The sequence below is a fragment of the Herpailurus yagouaroundi genome, unplaced genomic scaffold (assembly GCF_014898765.1).
Source record: "Herpailurus yagouaroundi ecotype Mexico unplaced genomic scaffold, PumYag 77, whole genome shotgun sequence".
NCBI lineage: Eukaryota > Metazoa > Chordata > Mammalia > Carnivora > Felidae > Herpailurus > Herpailurus yagouaroundi.
Window position 1 is genome coordinate 65841273 of NW_024412388.1, and position 18813 is coordinate 65860085.

The window sequence follows — 18813 nt, forward strand, 5'->3', positions numbered from 1 at the left end:
ATGAAAACATAGCATATAAAGATTAATTCACGTATGAAGAAAAAAACCCAGTGAAACGTCTTCTAAACATTTTATATTTTTGTTCTTTTCAGTATGTTAACAAGTTGTCTGTGCAAACTGTCAATCTGGCACAATCCTAAAAAAAAGAAAATGTTGTTTTCTACTAAGACAAAACTTGCTGATTAGCTCAAAATTTTACCTACCTTGTCTAAGGTCTTTTCCCCCCTTTCCTTCTGAGGCCAATATAAACCTTACAATTTTAGGAACCTTATTATAAAAGTAATGTTTCAATAAAGAACATGCAAAAAATATTAAAAACCGCCTTCAACTAAACTGTGTGTAAAACAATTAAAATACTTATGACTACAACTTACCTCCGTCTTCCAAAGGTCTTTTTTGTCCCCCATAACCATAGTCATTTGAATTCAGTGATGTACCAGCATCACCTCCAATTTTTGCTGCAATCTTAAAAAAAAGCACACAATCATTAAGAATAACATTGTAACTACTATACACTACTCAGTGCCAAATTTCTTCATTAATTTCCTACTACACATATATGCTAAATATCTAACACATAAGTAAATTAATTTGGAAAAGAAATTAAAATTACAGATCAATGTATTAATACACTTAATAACTTCAATGAGTTAACAAATAATCATCATCTGGAATTAAGCTTCAGATAAATCTCTGTAAGAACAAGTAATCAATCAGCAATCTCCAGAATCCAATGACCAAATAAATAGCTTTGAGGAAAATCTAGGTCTTAATTCTTCTCCATGGCTCTCTCCCATGACTCTTCAAAAAGTGTGCTGTGGGCACAGAGAATGTGAACACCTTATGGGACTTCAAAGCTGTGTTGCCCAATAAGGTAAATGCTAGTAGCTACATATGGTTATTGAGTACTTAAAAAGTGGCTAGTCCAAATTGAAATGTATTTAAATGTTAAATACATAATGGATACTGAAAACTTGAAACAAACATAAAGAACCGAAAGCATCTTAATTTTTTAAAAAATTATGGGTCGCCAGGGTGGCTCAGTTGGTTAAGCGGCCGGCTTTGGCTCAGGTCATGATCTCACGGTCTGTGAGTTCGAGCCCTGCGTCGGGCTCTGTGATGACAGCTCAGAGCCTGGAGCCTGTTTCAGATTCTGTGTCTCCCTCTTTCTGACCCTCCCCCGTTCATGCTCTGTCTCTCTCTGTCTCAAAAATAAATAAACGTTAAAAAAAATTTTTTTTTAAAAATAAAAAATTAGACACATGCTAAAATGGTAATATTTTGGGTACGTTGCATTAAATAAAGTATGTGACTTGCATTGTATTTCTATCAAACAATCTTGTTCTGTAGAAACAGGGCGTGGGGAAAAGCCTGGAAAGCTGTACCTGTAAGAAAAGTCTCAGCTACAGAACCATAAATCATTTCAATCTTGAAGAATGGGGCAAATAATTGCTTGCACTTAAGTAAACAAACATCACATGAGACACACTAGCTTCAAGTCACAAGTAGGACACAACCAGTGGATATCGACTCCATTTTTCTATGAAAGGGGAAATGAAACTAGTATTAGTTTCTGAGTGTCAGCAGTAAGTCAAATTCCACACTATGTTTTATATTCATTTTGTCATTGAATCATCACAACACTATGAGGTAAGGATACTTAGGTAGAGATCCATTTTACAGTTGAAAAAATCTCGGGAACTTAACTCAGATTACATAGTCAATGGTGGAGATTCCCGATGATTTCTATACAGCTCCATGCTAATTAATTAATTACGATAAGGGGTGCCACTGAAAATGAGTGACAGGCTCACTGGAGTTATTATATTAATCTGTTAATTTCAAGTATGTTTGAAATTTTCCATGATAAAAAAAAATTACACAGAAAAACCAAACTTCTGGTGTCTAGAATTCCCCCAAAGAGACTGATAAGAAATGAAAAACCCAACTGCTTCATTACAGTTAGGAAACTATATTCAATGACTTGAGTCTTAAAATCCACTTACTTATCACTTGAGTCTAATATATGTTGTCAGTTACCATATGCCAACTGTACTTCCTAGGGTTTCTAGATTTCCCTTTTCCTCAGCTGTAAATGCAAACACTAACTCAAAGCATATCAGGACTAACTAAATATTAAAATTCTTAATTTAAGAAAGGCTTTGTGGTTTGCCTGGCTGGCTCAGTCAGAGAAGCAATGGGGCTCTTGACCTCAGGGTCATGAGTTCGAGCCCCACATTGGGTAGAGATTACTCTAAATAAATAAATAAATAAATAAATAAATAAAACTTTGAAATAAAATAAAAAAGGCTTTGGTCAATCTAACCTTCCTTAATCATCCTTTCACTTTCTCAAAAGCCTGTTCCTTGTCTTTGAGTATCTAATTAAAATCTTACTCTTTTTCTGAAAAGCTTCTTCACCACATTTAAAAACAACTGCTTTTCTACCCTTAAGTTTTAAAAGCTTAACATCTGAATTGTTCCTTAGGAACTTAAAATACACTTCTGTGGCACTGATGAGCACTACAGTATTTCAGGCCGAGAGAAGACTGTAACTCCTGTTAAGTACTACTTGATAGGAAAATGGTTTAAGCTGTGATACCTTCTGATAAATCTCTGTAAGAACAGAGAAGTAATCAATCAGCAATCTTCTGCAGTTAGCTTTTGTAAATGCTGCAGAAGTTTGCAGAGTAGTACTTCTTAAACTCCCTAAGAACTTCTACCTCCCTATTATTCACTGAATAGTTCTAAAACTATCCAAATGAAAATGGAAAAATGATACCTTGTTCACTCAAAATGTTACACCATCTCAAAAATTCAGAAACAATACAAAGACATTACAGAAAAGCTCTCAGTAAAAATACTACCATTTTTAATGACACAACATGGTCCTCTCCCACAACACAAGAATATTTTTAATCATCAAGCTTTGCTATCCTGTCACAAAATATAAAAAACAAAACACCCAATATGCAAGTACTGGTTTCCTTCCTTCCCTCCTTCTTAATGTTTATTTTATTTTTGAGACAGAGTGAGCAGGGGAGGTGCAGAGAGAGAGAGAGAGAGAGAGAGAGAGAGAGAGAGAGAGAGAGAGACAAAACCAAGCAGGCTCCATGCTGTCAGTGCAGAGCCCGATGCGGGGCTGGAACTCACCAGTCAAAACCAAGAGTTCAACGTTTAACCGACTGAGCCACCCAAATGCCCCTAAAGTGCTAGTTTTCAGTTGAGATTAATGGTAACTGAAAAGTCAACAATTCTGTTTTGTAGAATTTTCATTGTATTCAAACAACATAATGCAATCTGAATCACTTTTACAATCATCAAGAAAGAGATTTCAAGAATAACTGAGTACTTAAAGACTAACAGCTGTTTAGAAGTGAAGGCATCAGAGCTGAAAACCTTAACTTGAGATCTATCACTCATTTAGTGCCAGTCTGATTCACTTCTATCTTCACATAACCTCAAAGGGGGGGAAAAAAAAGGTAGAGAGATACATTTTGATTTCCCAGTGTTTCAGAGACAGAACTGATTATTTAATGTGGTCACCAAAATCCTAACCAAAGAATCCCAACCTCACCCTCTGGAGTTATAGCTTAAAATACACAAATATAAATCTCTCAAGTATACAGGTTAGAAACCCTAAACTAGAAAAGCAATCTGGTGCTCCTCTGCTGACGTTAGCTAAGAGAGTATCTTAAAAATCTGCAAATTTCACATTAAAAAATAAGCCATCAGGATTCTCTGGAAAAACGATTGGGCAGCTTGGTTTAAACTACCAGATGGCAAAACGAGCTAGGTAGGGACCAGGGATCCTCTTCACTTGTCCTGCATTAACAAAGACCTGTCCGATTAAAAATGTCAACAACATCCCCACGAGTACACAGCTCTCTGAGGGCAAGAAGCTATCCTTGTATCTCCTGGTCCTTCCAAGAACATGGCACACTATGCCAGACAAAGAAATCTAAGGTTAGATGGGGATTTGGGGAATATAATCCAGGATGCTTTTCATATAAATAAAAAAGTAGTTCGGATGTTAACCTAAACTTGTTCCTTCAGTCCAAGTACTCCTCCCTGTATTCCATTTATATAATCAGACAAACAGCTACAATGGACATACAAAGGCATCTTCAAATGTAATCGGAAGGGGAAATTCAACTCAAAAGCTAAATTTGGGAATCTCAGGTTTAAGGTCAGTTCTGTAAAGAAAAAATCAAATTATTACAAGAAGACATCTGTAAAGAATCATATTACAGCAAGGACATTGAGGCAGCTGACCTACTGGCATAAAAAGAGAGTATAAGAAATCCATAGTTTGAGGACAATTTCTGTATTTAAAAAAGCAGTCTAACTTAATCACGAAATTACAGATTAGCCAATTTTTAATTAAAGCATGGCAACCCAAAGTCTTTCAGAAGTTGTATCCACCTGTACTCACCTGATTTCCACCCTCTTTCCCCCAACCAACATTATCCTCCAGTGACTTCCTTCATGGGTTCTTGTTATTCCAAAAACTCCCATACCTTTGCACACGCTGCTTCTTCACTGATCAAACTCTCACACATTCTTTAACGTCTTGCTTAAAATATCAGTCCTTTACTTTGGCAGTTAGGCACCCCACTCTTTGGTGTTGTGTACAGTGCCTGACTCAGCAGGAACTCTATAAATGTTTACAGAACAAGTGGATAAATTAACGGTGCCCATTTTTGTCTACTCCTCTCTGAAAGCATTAACAAATACTACTATTCATTTGCATTTGGTTCCTTGACTGTATCAACACTTCCTAGAAGGCAGAACTCCAATTCATACAGTAAAAAAAACCCTCTAGTATCTAAGTAGTGTGTGGCACAAATTAATTCAATACACTGGTTGAATAAAATTAGGTGAATCTTCTAATCCAATCTAATAAAACTCCAATAAGAGTGTCATTTAAAAAATGTTTCAGTCGCTATTCTAAAAATGTTAAGAAGTAACAGAATTCAAGTAAAGAAACTACAGAATTAGCATTAACGGTAAATTTTGTTGACTGTCGAATATTTCTGATTATAAACCAGTATAGGTAAATTTTTATGTATAACGTGTTCACATTACTTAAAAAAGAGCTTATTATTACATTATTGCAGATTTTATGCAGTTTGACTCAAATGATCCTTTAGTGAAAGTGGAGGATGAAAAAGGTTAACGAAGTGAACTCCTTAATGCAAACACAGCACAATATTAGTATCTGATTAGCGTTCGCTTTAAACTCTAATCTAAAAATGTCTAGCACCTAATACGCATGTCATAACGAGAATAAGATTTTGCTTACATACAAACACATACCAACATCATAACATTTTAAGTTATAATTATGTTAAGGGACTACCTAATAAAGGTAAAGTTCAAACTAATAAGTCTTTACATTTCCTGGAGTAATTTTTTTTTTTTTTAACAGCTTCCATTTGGGAAAGAACTGCCTTGAGGGCAAATGTACGCACCTACGTAATACAAAGAAGTGTGGTCAGTTTACGACTCTGAACAGAGAGGCAGATTCAAACTGAAACTTCGGGTATAATGGGCCTGAAGCCATTTTGAGAAATAAGGGGGAAGGACTGGTAGAACACTGACACGTAAATCCTGCTCTGAGGAAGGATTCCAACCTGGGATACTAGTATTCTCTGAAGCCTCTTCCTTGTAGATGTGAAAGTGAATGAAAGCGAAAAATTAATTTCGAGAGAGCTCGGATGAACTGGAAGCTGTGAAAACTGCTTTACTGACATAACCCTTCCTTACTATGGCTCTTGAGGACAAACCCTAGTCCTCTCTGAAACTCATTACCAGAACCTTCCATACTATTGTGTAAAACTACGCGCGCTTTATCCCATGGTGGAGGATGTTCATTCTGAGAGAAAGGAAATGCCAAGCTAACTCCTCGGAGAAGGAAGCGCGACTGCCGCAGAAGCGAAAGACCTAAAGCCATCTAAGACTAACGCGTTGAGGTTCTAAATGGCTTAAACACTAAGAAACACAAAATCGAGTTCCAGCCTCTAAACTGTATCACCAACATGGGAACCCTGAGTCTCCTCACATTTCAGAGCCCGGAAGGGCACTTCTTTCCTCTTCCTCATGCGCGAAGAAGTAGCGGCCTACTCAGCCAGCGGCCAATTACCGTGAGCGTTCGGAATCCCGCCGCACGGTCCAGACTTACCTGCCGTGCTCTCTGCAGCGCATCTTTGAAAGCATCGTTAACTCCTCCACCACCACCGCCGCCGCCTCCACCACCAGCTGAGCCAGAGGAAGGTGGAGGCACTGTTGAGTAGTCTGCCATGTCTACGCTACAGAGGCCGCTGCCGCTTCTTCGCAGAGATGTTCCCTCAGCCAACTGCTAAGAAAGAAAGAAAATGGCGGCCGTCGAGGCTGTATCACATTCTTGTGCGACCATCGTGCCGTAAAGGGGCGGAGACTGAAAGGAGAAAATCTCGCGATGTTTTGAAGCGACGCGCTGCTGTGGGGGTGGGGTTGAAAAAAACAAGGTGAAGCAGAGAGATGTCGCGAGAAGTGTGTCCACGATATCGCGAGAGTGAAGTTTATTTTTGGCGCCTCCTCTACGCGCATTCGCGTGTTGAGACTGTGTGGTTGTACTTCCGGGGTGGTGGGTAAGAGTGGCGCGGCGACCCCGGTTGGCTGGAGTTTCTGAAAACCTGAAGAAAAGGAGTAGTTGCTTTCTATTGGTTGCCGCCTCGGGGAGGGAGTGTGGGTGAATTTTCCTCCAAGGGTCCTTCCGTGTATCCATGGGAAAGCGGGTGACGTCGACGGGCGTTAGGACGACGCAACAGTATCTCGAGAGCGCCGCAACCAGGAGTGCGCCTGGGAGAAGCGTGCCCGGGACGCCACGCGGAGATGTTCCCGAAAACGTCCGCCCGGCCTAGCGGGATCTCGGCATGATTTTCAGGGTAGTAAAGTGTCCCTGTATTTTACGTCTAGATTGCCAGATCTTTTAGCTTTATCACAAGTGGGGATTAATTTAGGCTGGAGGCCTTTTAGTTCTTGAGCTGATTTCGACATCTTGTGTAAATAATGTGGATGAAGCTTTGAAGTTATGACTGCCCTGTACTTTACCTTTAAAAAATATGACTGCTCCTAAAATTCTGTTGTAACCACACTTAGTAATCTAGTATTGTATGTGTCCGGGATCAGTTTTATTGAGATCATCTTATAAGAACAACATCAAATTCTTCTAACAATAGTTTGCCCCATCCCCTACCGGTAAGAATCCACATGTAATGTTCTGAATTGTCATCCCTGGACTAGATAGCTTTGTAAGTGTGTATATTTTGTTATCTGTTCCCAATTATCAGGTAACTTCAGGCCTTCCCGACATATGATGGCATGTAATTTACTGCAATATTAGTAGTAGTAGTTTCAGATTCATGGGGATGCTTCGGGAATCTTATTTAGGAGTCGACCGAAATGGTTTTTTTCCCCGAATTCTTTTATTTTTAGAGAACAAAGACCTAGGTAAAATGAACTTTATCAACTTGGCATTTTGTGTTTTGTGAATTAGGTCTAAAAGAGTCCTTTCCCCATTGCTAGTCTTAAGAGTAACTGGGAGAAATGTGTGCTGCTGTCTTACTGGTAACTAATGTGTGCACTTGTTCAAGGCCCCAAATAAGTCGGATCATTAGACAGTTATATGCATATAGCTACAATTGTGGCATCATTTTCCTCCAATGAAGCTTTTCTTACCGTCTTAACGAGTTATACAGTTTTGATTATCTTTTTCAGTGTTCATAACTATCCTTTTAGATTTGGGTTGATGGGTGTGATTTCTATTTGGAAAAGCAGTGAATGTATTGGACTACAGATTTAAGTATAATGTAAAAAAAAAAAAGACTGTAAAAGCGTTGTTGGGTGGTATTGCTAAACAAAATTTTTACAGTTGTTTTGAAAAAGATTATCCAACAAATGGCATTTATTAATCAATTGATTTCTTCATATTAATTAGACCTATTCCTTCCTGATCAATGTAATGTAACCAGAGTGATATAATTTACCCTCAAATAAACTTTATTTCAGACAGTATTAGTTGTCTCTAAATATTGAAAATAAGGGCCTCCATTTCTAGTTTATTTGTAGACTCTCCTGGAAGAATGGGTATTCTAGGATGGACCCAGTTGAAATCAGTTTAGATAGGGATATCTTAACTTCAGTACCATTTAGACTGTTTGATCAGATAACTCTATATTTTGTAATACTACTATCTAGTGTAATATGTTTAGCAGCCTTAGCCTCTACCCATAGATGCCAGTAACACCCCCAGCCACAAACACACACACACACTCAGTTGTGAAAGTCAAAAATGTCTCCAGATAGGCAAAATCATCTCACATTGAGAACCACTAGTCAGCCTTCATTCCTGTGCCTGCCTCTCCATTGGGAAGACCTATTTATCATACTTTTGAGGTATATTCCAAATTCTGTTAATTTCCATTTCCGCTCCCAAGTTACCATCACCTCCATCCTGGACTGTTATAGTATTCTGGTTGATTTTTCTGCTTCTACCCTTACATGTCTACAGTTTGCTCTTTAATATTATGAAATTTCATACAGAAAAGTACGTAATATATGTGTAAGTTCTCAAAAGTGACAAGCAGCCATTTCCAATATTTTTGAAGCTCAAGCCTCTACTTGATGATTGTGTTGCAATTGTTTATATAGCAGCTTGAATAATGTCTTTAAATCTTTTTTAATTACAAAACTTTTTATTTTAGAGAGAGAATGAGTGGGGGAGGGGGCAGAGAGAGAAGGAGACACAGAATCTGAAGCAGGCTCCAGGCTCTAAGCTGTCAGCACAGAGCCTGATGCAGGGCTTTAACCCACAAACTGAGATCATGACCTGAGCCAAAGTTAGACACTCAACTGATTGAGCCACCCAGGTGCTCCTTGAATGATTCCTTTATAACATAAATCAGGTCATCTCACCTTTGTGTTCCTATTGCACTTTATTATTATTTTTTTTTACCTTTTAGAGAGAGTGCATGTGTGCACATGAAGGGGAGGGGCAGAGAGAGATGGAGAGAGAATCCCAAGCAAGCCCCTCACTGTCAGCGCAGAGCCTGATGCGGGGTCTGAACCCATGAATCACGAAATCATGACCCAAGCTGAAATCCAGAGTTGGACGCCCAACTGACTGAGCCACTGAGGCACCCCTTCCTATTGCACTTTAAATCCTATACCCTGGATTAGTGTACAGGCTCCATATAATCAGGCCACTGTCTCTAAACATTCCTCCCTTTTATTCCACTTCACCCACCTTGCTGTCTAAGATCATTCCTGCCTTTAGGATTCCTTTTTTTTCTGCCTGGTGTGGATGCTCTCGTAGACTTTCACATGGATAATCTGTCCTCGTCATTCAAGGCTCAGTTCAGATGTCACCTTAGTCCCTCTCTGACCTCTAGTTGTGCCATTCTGCAATCACTATCCTATTACTTCTCTCTCTCTCTCTCTTCCCCCCCAGCCCCTCTCCCTCACTTGCACTCTCTCTAAAAATTATATATAAATTGTGTGTGTGTGTGTGTGTGTGTATATATATATATATATATATGTGCTTACTTGTTTATTGTCTCTTTTCCTTTAGAATGTAAACTGGAGAGGGAGGAGTTTGTCTACCTCTACCATTGACCTGTCCCTAATGTCTAGTCTTAGTGTTCTAGATATTTGCTGAATGAATAGAATATTGAAAAAAAATCTGTCTCTACATTTTAGTTGATTTTGTGACCTTAGGCAAGTAATTTAGTTGCTGTGTCTCAGATTTCTCCTCTACATTATGACAACTTGCTTTGCTATCCTCAAATGAGGTATCTGTGAGTTCTTCAGAAACCAGAAAGTGCTGTAAAGTGGAAATTAATATTATTAACATGTAATTCAGTTTCTGGCATCTTATCACGAAGGAAGGATAATCCATGTAAATTTTTTGGATTACAGCTATGTTCAAATCTTAGTTTTAGTAAAACCCAGAATCCTGCAAGAGCAACTGAGTTGTGGGAGAAATAACCAGTGACTTTTGATTAAGCTATATGTGAATTCTCAGTCTACACAATCGTTTTAAACCCATTTGTACTTTGCTAGTTATTCTAGGTAATTTCATTAGAACTGATGAAATCAGGATTTTCTTTAAACTTTTTTTTTAATGTTTATTCATTTTTTTGAGAGACAGACAGAGCATGAGTGGGGGAGGGGCACAGAGAGAGGGAGACACAGAATCCAAAGCAAGCTCTAGGCTCTGAACTGCCAGCACAGAGCCTGATGCAGGGCTCGAACTCTCAAATTGTGAGATCATGACCTGAGCCGAAGTTGGATGCTTAACCGACTGAGCCACCCAGGTGCCCCTGAAATCAGGATTTTCTTAACTAAATTCATTTCCTTTTGCAATGTAACTTTTCTTAAAAGTGGGTATATCATCGCTAATCTAAAATTGGTTTATTGTGCTTTGAGAGATTAGCCAAATATTTGACTAGATTATATTTTATAGTCACACTTTTAACACAGAAATTGGTATTTCATATTTCATTCTTAGGATGAAGCAAAAGTTAGTGTCTTTGAATTTACAGAAGTCTAGTGGGGAGCATTTAGATTCACCAAATAACAGTGAAAAGATTAGCAAGCATAATAAAAGTTGGGCCATTAAATGTACTGGCAAGTTTCTTCATTTAACCTTCTGACTTATTGGTTACCAAATGACTGAGTGGCCTTTTTCTTAGTACAACTTTTCACTTTTGGAGTTGGTAAATTTGAAATATTAACAGATTCTTATTTTTAGCTATTATAGAAAAGTAGTCCATTATTGCTTTCTTTTTTTCTTTTCTTTTCTTTTTTTTAGTTTTTTATTTATTTTGAGAGAGAGAGGGACGGAGAGAATCCCAAGCAGGCCCCATGCTGTCAGCATGAGCCGTAATCAGGGCTCAAACTCATGAACTGCGAGATCATGACCTGAGCCAAAATTGGGAGTCGGATGCTTAACCAACTGAACCATCTGGGTGACCCCCATTATGGCTTTTTAACAGGCATTTTAGAGTGACAAAATTGTACAGGCTTCCTGCCTCACCTTTATGCCCATCACCTACCTCCTAACAGCTCTTAGGCAGAAGGATCTGGTAACTTCATGCTATACTCTGTGTCATTTAACCAGGCCAGTATTTCCTCAGTATCATAGTCACAAAAGATTCAGTTTAGATGTGAGGAGGGAAGTGGCCACTTCAAATTAAACATACCAGGATGTAGTTAGGGTGTTTGTTCATTAGGCTGGTCATTGGTCTTAATGACTTTTATATCCCTTCTGACTGAGTTTCTAGAATTCTGTTTCAGACTAAGGTATGAATGGAAGCAGGATATATTTGCATCTTAGAGGACAAAGTTGTTAGCACAAATTGACTTTGGACCATTGTGGAGAACCAACAGCTTGACCAGTGTCTGAAACTGGAGGCAGCCCCAGATAGTGGAAAAGACTCTGGACTTGGTCCCAGAGGATCTGTGTTCAAATATAACCCCTGTGCCCTTTGGTAAGTCATACAACTTTTTCCTTTTACCAGCATACCAAAAAGAGGGCAATTACTCTGTTTCTGAAAAGTAGCCAACAGTAAAGGATAATAAAAAGTCTTACATAAACTTCTGAAAGGGAAAATAGAAGTCACTATGTGAAAACATATCCCCTTCCCCTCAGTTATTAGAAATTTCTTCTCTGATTTGGTTGCCAAATTTGATAGTGTGGTCCTGATTAAAGTACTGTAAGAAGACTGAAGAATGCTAGGATATTGCTCATAATCATTTGATTTGCCCTAAATCCAGCTTTTTATCATCCTTATCATTCTCACTTATCCATAACTGCAGAGCCCCCTTTTTGTCAGGTATCCTTCCTACCTCTTCCATTTTACTGTTGCTGATTGTTTCCATTTTTCCAGAAAATTCAAAGGGCCTCTTTAGTGTTTGGCTAGTCCAGAGCTCTCTAGGGATTCTTTTTTTTTTTTCTTTTTAATGTTTATTTTTGAGGGAGAAAGTGCGAGTGGGGGAGGAGCAGAGAGAGAGGGACAGAGAATCCAAAATGGGCTCTGTGCTCATAGCAGAGAGCCCGATCCCGGGTGTGAACTCACAAAACTGTGAGATCATGCCTGAGCCGAAGTCGGACGCTTAACTGACTGAACCACCCAGAAGCCTCTCAAATTTAGGGATTCTTATTTGTTATCATGTACTACATCATGGTAATAATAACATAATATCACTTATTTTTTATTTGGAATTCCCACTAGGTTGTAAGGTCCATGGCAGTAAGGGCTCTGTCTTTTCTGTGTCTTTACTGCATAGCATGCTCTAAAACATAGCAATAGCTAATAGTGGCTAGTACTATATACTGGGTCCTGTTCTAAGTGCTTTACTTGTATTTAATTCATTCTCATACGGCTCTATGAGATGCTATTAAAATCTCCATTTTGTTGCAGTACAGGTAAGTTAACCACCTTGCTCACGGTCACATGTTAGTGTTAGTGATTTGAACCCAGGCAGTCGGAGTTGAAAGAACGGAAGAATCTATTCAAAGTCAAGTAATGGGATATATATGTCTTTGTAATTTCTATGGTATGGTTCACAATTTAGTATTTCTCACTTGGATTTTAAAAATATGTATTTGCATTTGTTTCTATTAAGACATATGCTGAAGTTCTTCATGGGAAGGCAGATCTTAATGTAAGGTAATAAAAATGTTACAAAATCAAAGAACCCATGTATGTATAACATGATACAAGCTTGCTTTTCTGTATTGTTAATTGCATTGGATGGATTAGTAATATCCCTTACTAAAGTATATATGGTGCTTTATGGGTGCCTGGGTGGCTCAGTCGGTTAAGCATCTGACTTTAGCTTAGGTCATGATCTCATGGTTTGTGAGTTTGAGCAATCAGTCTCTCTGCTGTCAGCACAGAGCCTGCTTAGGATCCTCTGTCCCCTTCTCTCTCTGCCTTCTGCCCCCCCCCGCCCCCCCCCCCGCCGGTGTTTTCTTTCTCCCTCCCTCCCTCTCCTAAATAAACTATAGTGCTTTATGGTGTGTGTGTGTATGATGTATGTGTATACATACATATATATTTGGTATAATTAGTGTTATTTTTCAAAGAAATTTTACAGGGGGGTTTTGTTTTGTAATTCACACCACTAACTAGATTGTAAGCATCTTCAAGACAAGAATAGGATTGCTTAATTTTAATTTTTTCCCTGTATTACCACACAGCATCTATGAGAGTGTTTTTACTCTTTGTCTGCATATTGGATTCCTCCACAAACTAGCCCCCCTCCCCAAAGAAGCATACCAAGAGTTTTAAAATCAGAGTCTTCTGAGAATTGAGGATAAAATTTTTCATAGTTCAGTCTTTTAGAACAATTAGTGTTTGAGACAAAGGTTCTTTGTGAAAATAATATAAATTTTCTTTGCTCTTTAAGACCTCCTTCCGTGAAGGGGAAAGGCATATACTGTATGGGGGAAGAGGGAGGGGCTTGCTAAAGTACCATTCCCAACTTTACAGGGTTCTTCAAGTTTTATGAGAGAAGGACCATCCTTAACTGTATCATACAAAGGACTTCTTTGAATATAGATAATATTTGGCTAGTTGCTCACATCTTTTGGCAGCCAATGTGTAAGCAGGATCTGTCCCTTGACCAGGATCATAGGAGATCTAGCACAGCATCATAAAATATATAAGAAATTGAATATCCATATTTAGTGAAAAAAATGTAGAGCTGACTACCCTTGCTGATGAGCCATATATACTCCCAGCTTCCCCTTACTTTAGGGATAATTCTAGATTGAAATTTGGTACTCCTGACAGCATCTGTCTCAAAAAACTGGCCTTTACCACCCAGTTTCTGAGTGATTTTAGTTAATTCTATAGCATGCATTCCAATAACTTACAACAAAGCTGGTATATAATACTGCAGAATATAATATATAATAAAACTGCATAATGTATAATATATATGGTTTCTTTTTTTGACCTATGAAGCTTTTTTTAAATTTTAATTACAGTACAGTTAACATAGTGTGATATAAGTTTTCATAATTTACTTTGAATTGGTCCTCTACCTATTCCCTAAATGTACTTCCAAATCTGTGTCTGCAGCAACCTCCAAGACTCATCTTGCATGTTGCTTCAAAACCAAAATGTCTAAAATAAATTCACATTTACTGTTCTTATTCTTCCTTTATCTTGTGGCCAAAACATGTTTTTTTCCTTCCCTACTTAGATCATATATTTATACATCAGTTCCTTTCACTTCTGTTACATTTATCTTTTTCCATTAAAACTTAAGCCAAATAAAAATGAAAATTAAAAATCATCTTTTTTCATGAACCTTAACCTGACTAACCAATTCCATTGATCTTTTACTTAATTAAGTGTATTGGTTACAGGGGAGCTTTTCTAATAATGTTTAAGCTGAGCCCCAACCCCTACTCCCAGAGACTGATTTAATTGGTCTATTATCTCTATGTGTGACAAGTTCTTAAGTTGATCCTTAAAGCGCAGCCCACACTGGAGAACCACTGAAATATAACTGAAGCCTACATGTTCATTAGACTTGCTTATTTTTGATGCCTTATAGTTTGTCCTCTAGTTTTTTCTCTAGTTTTCTAGAGAACTCAAGGTCTAAAAGCATTTTCTATTTTTGAACCCTATTTTTTTGTTGATTGAGGCTAGGGCAGTGTTTCTTAAAACAAAGGTATGTTTGAGAAACACCCTCAACATCATCTGGGGTGTTTTTTTTTTTTTTTAATGTAGATAGTTGGGCCCCACCTGGACCTAGTGAAAAATGTTTCAGGAAATCTACGTTTCTTTCTTTCTTTTTTTTTAATAAACATCATAGTTGATTATTCTGCTTATCAGAATGAAAACTGCCCTATTATGCAATAAGTATTTAATAAATGTGGAATTTAGCTTAAATTTTGTTTCCCCAGCTAGACTAGTAAATGTTCTAAACACCGAGATCTTGTTCTCTGCTTTTCTGTCTGTGTAAGAGAGGGCTGGTCAAGGACTAGATCTTACTCTTTGGTTTACCCAGTATGGTTTGGTGCTTTTATGTTGATAAAATCTTAATATCAAGTTGAATTGTTTGTTACCATATTAACCATTTTCCTGCAAAACTAGAATTAAACAAATTGTTGAATATGTGGTTATGAATGTTGGGGGCCTTTGAGGCTATAGCATGGAAGTGTACCCTCACTCAACTTTTCTTAGACTTGCAGACTTGAAAAGACCTTGAAGATCATCTAGTCTGTTTCTTTCATTTTATGGTGGAGGAAATTGGGACCCAGATTGCTTGAGAGCCATACACAAAGTGACAAGATTAATGGCAGAGCCAAGACTAGATTACTAATCCAGCGCTCTTTATTTCATCAACAAACTCTGTGAAGCAGCAATGATTGGGTTAAGTTTCAGTTGAAGGTTTTCTGCTCCTTAAATACAAAGGGAAGAAGAATCTTTGCAGAACCAAAAACATCTTGATATTTGTAATGAGGACATCTACCTTTACTCACAATATTTACATTTTGAGATAGATTATTGAAAGAAAGAGGATCTTTGCCAAAGAAATCCTTAACTGAAAATGGGTGGGTTTGAGATGTAAAGCCCACTTGGTATACAGTTTTGTTGTTGTTTTTTAGTGGAACTTTGCTTCTCTCTCCTGACATTTCCATGTCTCTATTTATAGCCAGTGATCTCTTTGGAATTTGCCTTCTGATTCTGTTTGTTCTTTTATGTTGCTTCATATTAACTGATATTCTCACTTCGTTTTTGTTAAATATATTTGAAAGGACTTGATAATGAAAAGAAGGAATTAAAATTTTTAGAAGCATCTGAAATTATTGTTTGTGATTTACCATAATCATTACTTATAACAGGTCACCTAATTGTAGTGCCTAATGATAGAAGTACTAACTTTTCAAGATAGGATAATAGTTTATTTTTTAAATTTAAAAACATATGAAAACTACAATACATTTCTTTTATCCAGGACAGGTAATAAATACTTGGATTCTTAACAACCTTGCTCTTTAATGATGATGTATTTGATATAAGTGAAGACCAAGAGATTTTTGCTTAGAGCCTTTAAAATGGTAAACTCCTTAAGTGTAGGAATTGTTTTATTTACCTTTGTGATTAAAATAATACCTGTCATCCATAGGTACTTACTTATTCAATTCAGGAAAAATGCTGGGCATTGTTCTTGGTGCTGGAGATACCTTAGTGAGCAAAACAGACAAATATGCTTACCCTCAGGAATCTTATTCTAGCAAGTGAATGTTGAAGGAAACCATGAATCACTACAAAGACTCCATCTTTGTTTTCAGATAGTTCTTTGCATCAGTCTAAAAAAGAATAATCTGGAGCCCCTGGCTGGCTCAATCTGTGGAGAGTTTGGACTCTTGATCTCAAAGTTGTAAATCTCAAAGTTGTAAATTCATGCCCCACACTGGGTGGCATAAATAAATAAAATCCTAAGAATAATCTGTAGTTTATTAAACAATGGGGTGAAGAGTTGGAATGGAGGAAGTTTAATGATCAGATCATTCATTCATTAAACATTTACTTCGGAGTGTGAGTATGTAAAATTACTTGAAATAATCACGTAATTGCCAGTTATTGTCATCCTGATTCTCATTCGTGTTCTGTTTGCAACCCTGAGTAAAGGCCTCAGTTGCTAGCCAGGTCACATTCAGGGAACTTCATCTTAAATCAGATACTACTGAGTACTTCTGACTATGCTGGCCAGAAACTCCATATTCACCAAAGTTCTAGTCTTTTCATATTTCCCTTTTCTTTCAATCTCTATTACTTCCTGGCTTCAGTTTGCCAGTCACTTCAAGAATTCCCAACTCTCATTCCCCTTTTCTGTCAGTCGTGTCTACTCTTTATTTTTTTTTAATTTTTTATTTTTCAACATTTATTTATTTTTGGGACAGAGAGACAGAGCATGAACGGGGGAGGGGCAGAGAGAGAGGGAGACACAGAATCGGAAACAGGCTCCAGGCTCTGAGCCATCAGCCCAGAAACTGATGCGGGGCTCGAACTCAGGGACCGCGAGATCATGACCTGGCTGAAGTCGGATGCTTAACCGACTGCGCCACCCAAGCGCCCCTCGTGTCTACTCTTTAAATCCACAACTCTTTTTTTTTTCTTTTTTTTAATTTTAGAGAGTGTGCACAAGTGGGGGTGAGGGGCAGAGAGAGAAAGAATCTCAAGCAGACTCCATCCTCAGCGCAGAGCCCAATCCAGGGCTTGATCCCATGACCCTGGGATCATGACCTGAGTCTAAATCAAGAGTCGAGCACTCAACTGACTGAGCCACCGGGCACCCCTAAATCTACAACTCTTTTTTTTTTTAAGTTTAAATATTTATTTTGAGAGAGCATGAGTAGGGGAGAGACAGGAGAGAGAGAATCCTAAGCAAGCTCTGCACTGTCTACGTGGAGCCCAACAAGGGATTGAACCCACAAACCATGAGATCGTGATCTGAGCCGAAATCAAGTTAGATGCTTAATCAAATGAGTCACCCAGGCACCCCTAAATCCATGACTCTTAATCATTTAAAATACATATTGGAAGGTGCCTGGGTGGCTCAGTTAAGCGGCCGACTTCGGCTCAGGTCATGATCTCGCGGTCCGTGAGTTCGAGGCCCTGTGCAGAAGGCTCAGAGCCTGGAGCCTGTTTCATATTCTGTGTCTCCCTCTCTCTCTACCCCTCCCCCATTCATGCTCTGTCTCTCTCTGTCTCAAAAATAAATAAACGTTAAAAAAATTTTTTTTAAATAAAATACATATTGGAGTTAGTTGAGCTTCAATTCACCATTTGTTACCTAGGTGTGAAGTTATTTAACCTTTCCAAGTTTAACCTTTTTTGAGTTTCTGCTTGTTTTTAAATCTTTTTATTTTTATTAAACTTTCTTTTTAATATTAGTAATTTTTTTTAGGTTTAATTATTTAGTTTGAGAATGAGAGTGCAGGAAGGGGAGAGAAAGAGAGAATCCTAAGCAGGCTCCACACCATCAGTGCAGAACTCCATGTGGGGTTCAAACTCATGAACTGAGATCATGCCCTGAGCTGAAACCAAAGGTTGGATGCTTAACAGACTGAGCCACCCAGGCGCCCTAAATTTTTTCTTAAAAAAAATTTTTTTTTAATGTTCATTCATTTTTGAGAGAGAGTTGGGGAGTGGCAGAGAGAGGGAGACACAGAATCTGAAGCAGGCACCAGGCTCCGAGTCGTCAGCACAAAGCCTGACATGGGGTTCAAAGCCACGAACCGTGAGATCATGACCTGAGCGAAAGTCAGATGCTTACTTAACCAACTGTGCCACCCATGTGTCCCTAAACTTTCTTTTTTTAAAAAATTTTAAAAAATGTTTATTTTTGAGACAGAGCATGAGCGGGGGAGGGGCAGAGAGAGAGGGAGCAGGGGAGACATAGAATCCGAAGCAGGCTCCAGGCTCCAAGCTGTCAGCACAGAGCCCGACACGTGGCTCAAACTTACAGACTGAGATCATGACTTGAGCTGAAGTCAGATGTTTGACTGAGCCACCCAGACACCCCTAAACTTTGTTTTTAAGTTTATTTATTTTGAGAGCATGTATGTGTGCGTGCACGTGCACACGTGCTCCTTAGGGAGGGGCAGAGAGGGATTGAGAGAATCCCAAGCAGGCTCTGCACTGTCAACACAGAACCCTATGCAAGGCTCAAACTCATGCACCATTATGTCATGACCTGAGCCAAAATCAACAGTCAGACGCTTAATCAACTGAGCCACCCA

General features: G+C 38.3%; 2 protein-coding genes across 24 annotated transcripts in view; one reads left to right on the top strand and one right to left on the bottom strand.

Moving 5' to 3' along the window:
* FUBP1 (far upstream element binding protein 1) overlaps positions 1-6427 on the bottom strand; it is a 33610-nt gene extending 27183 nt beyond the window's left edge. For 7 of the 21 annotated variants that reach the window (XR_005788673.1, XR_005788670.1, XR_005788671.1 and 4 more), the window contains exons 1-2: positions 6184-6427; positions 375-465 (exon numbers count right to left, since the gene is read on the bottom strand). Coding sequence is in view for 16 of the 21 variants with exons in the window: in XM_040470707.1 (XP_040326641.1) it covers positions 375-465; positions 6184-6303 (211 nt within the window). In the remaining 5 variants the exon portion in view is untranslated. The remainder of the gene's footprint in view (positions 1-374; positions 466-6183) is intronic. The other 14 variants (XR_005788674.1, XM_040470712.1, XM_040470715.1 and 11 more) reach the window with 3 other exon arrangements.
* Positions 6428-6679: 252 nt separating this feature from the next.
* Positions 6680-18813, top strand: part of DNAJB4 (DnaJ heat shock protein family (Hsp40) member B4) — a 50360-nt gene continuing 38226 nt past the window's right edge. Inside the window, exon 1 of one of the 3 annotated variants that reach the window (XM_040470731.1) lies at positions 6680-6928. The gene's annotated coding sequence lies outside the window, so the exon portion shown is untranslated. Of the gene's footprint in view, positions 6929-10949; positions 11534-18813 lie in introns of those variants that run through there. The other 2 variants (XM_040470732.1, XM_040470730.1) reach the window with 2 other exon arrangements.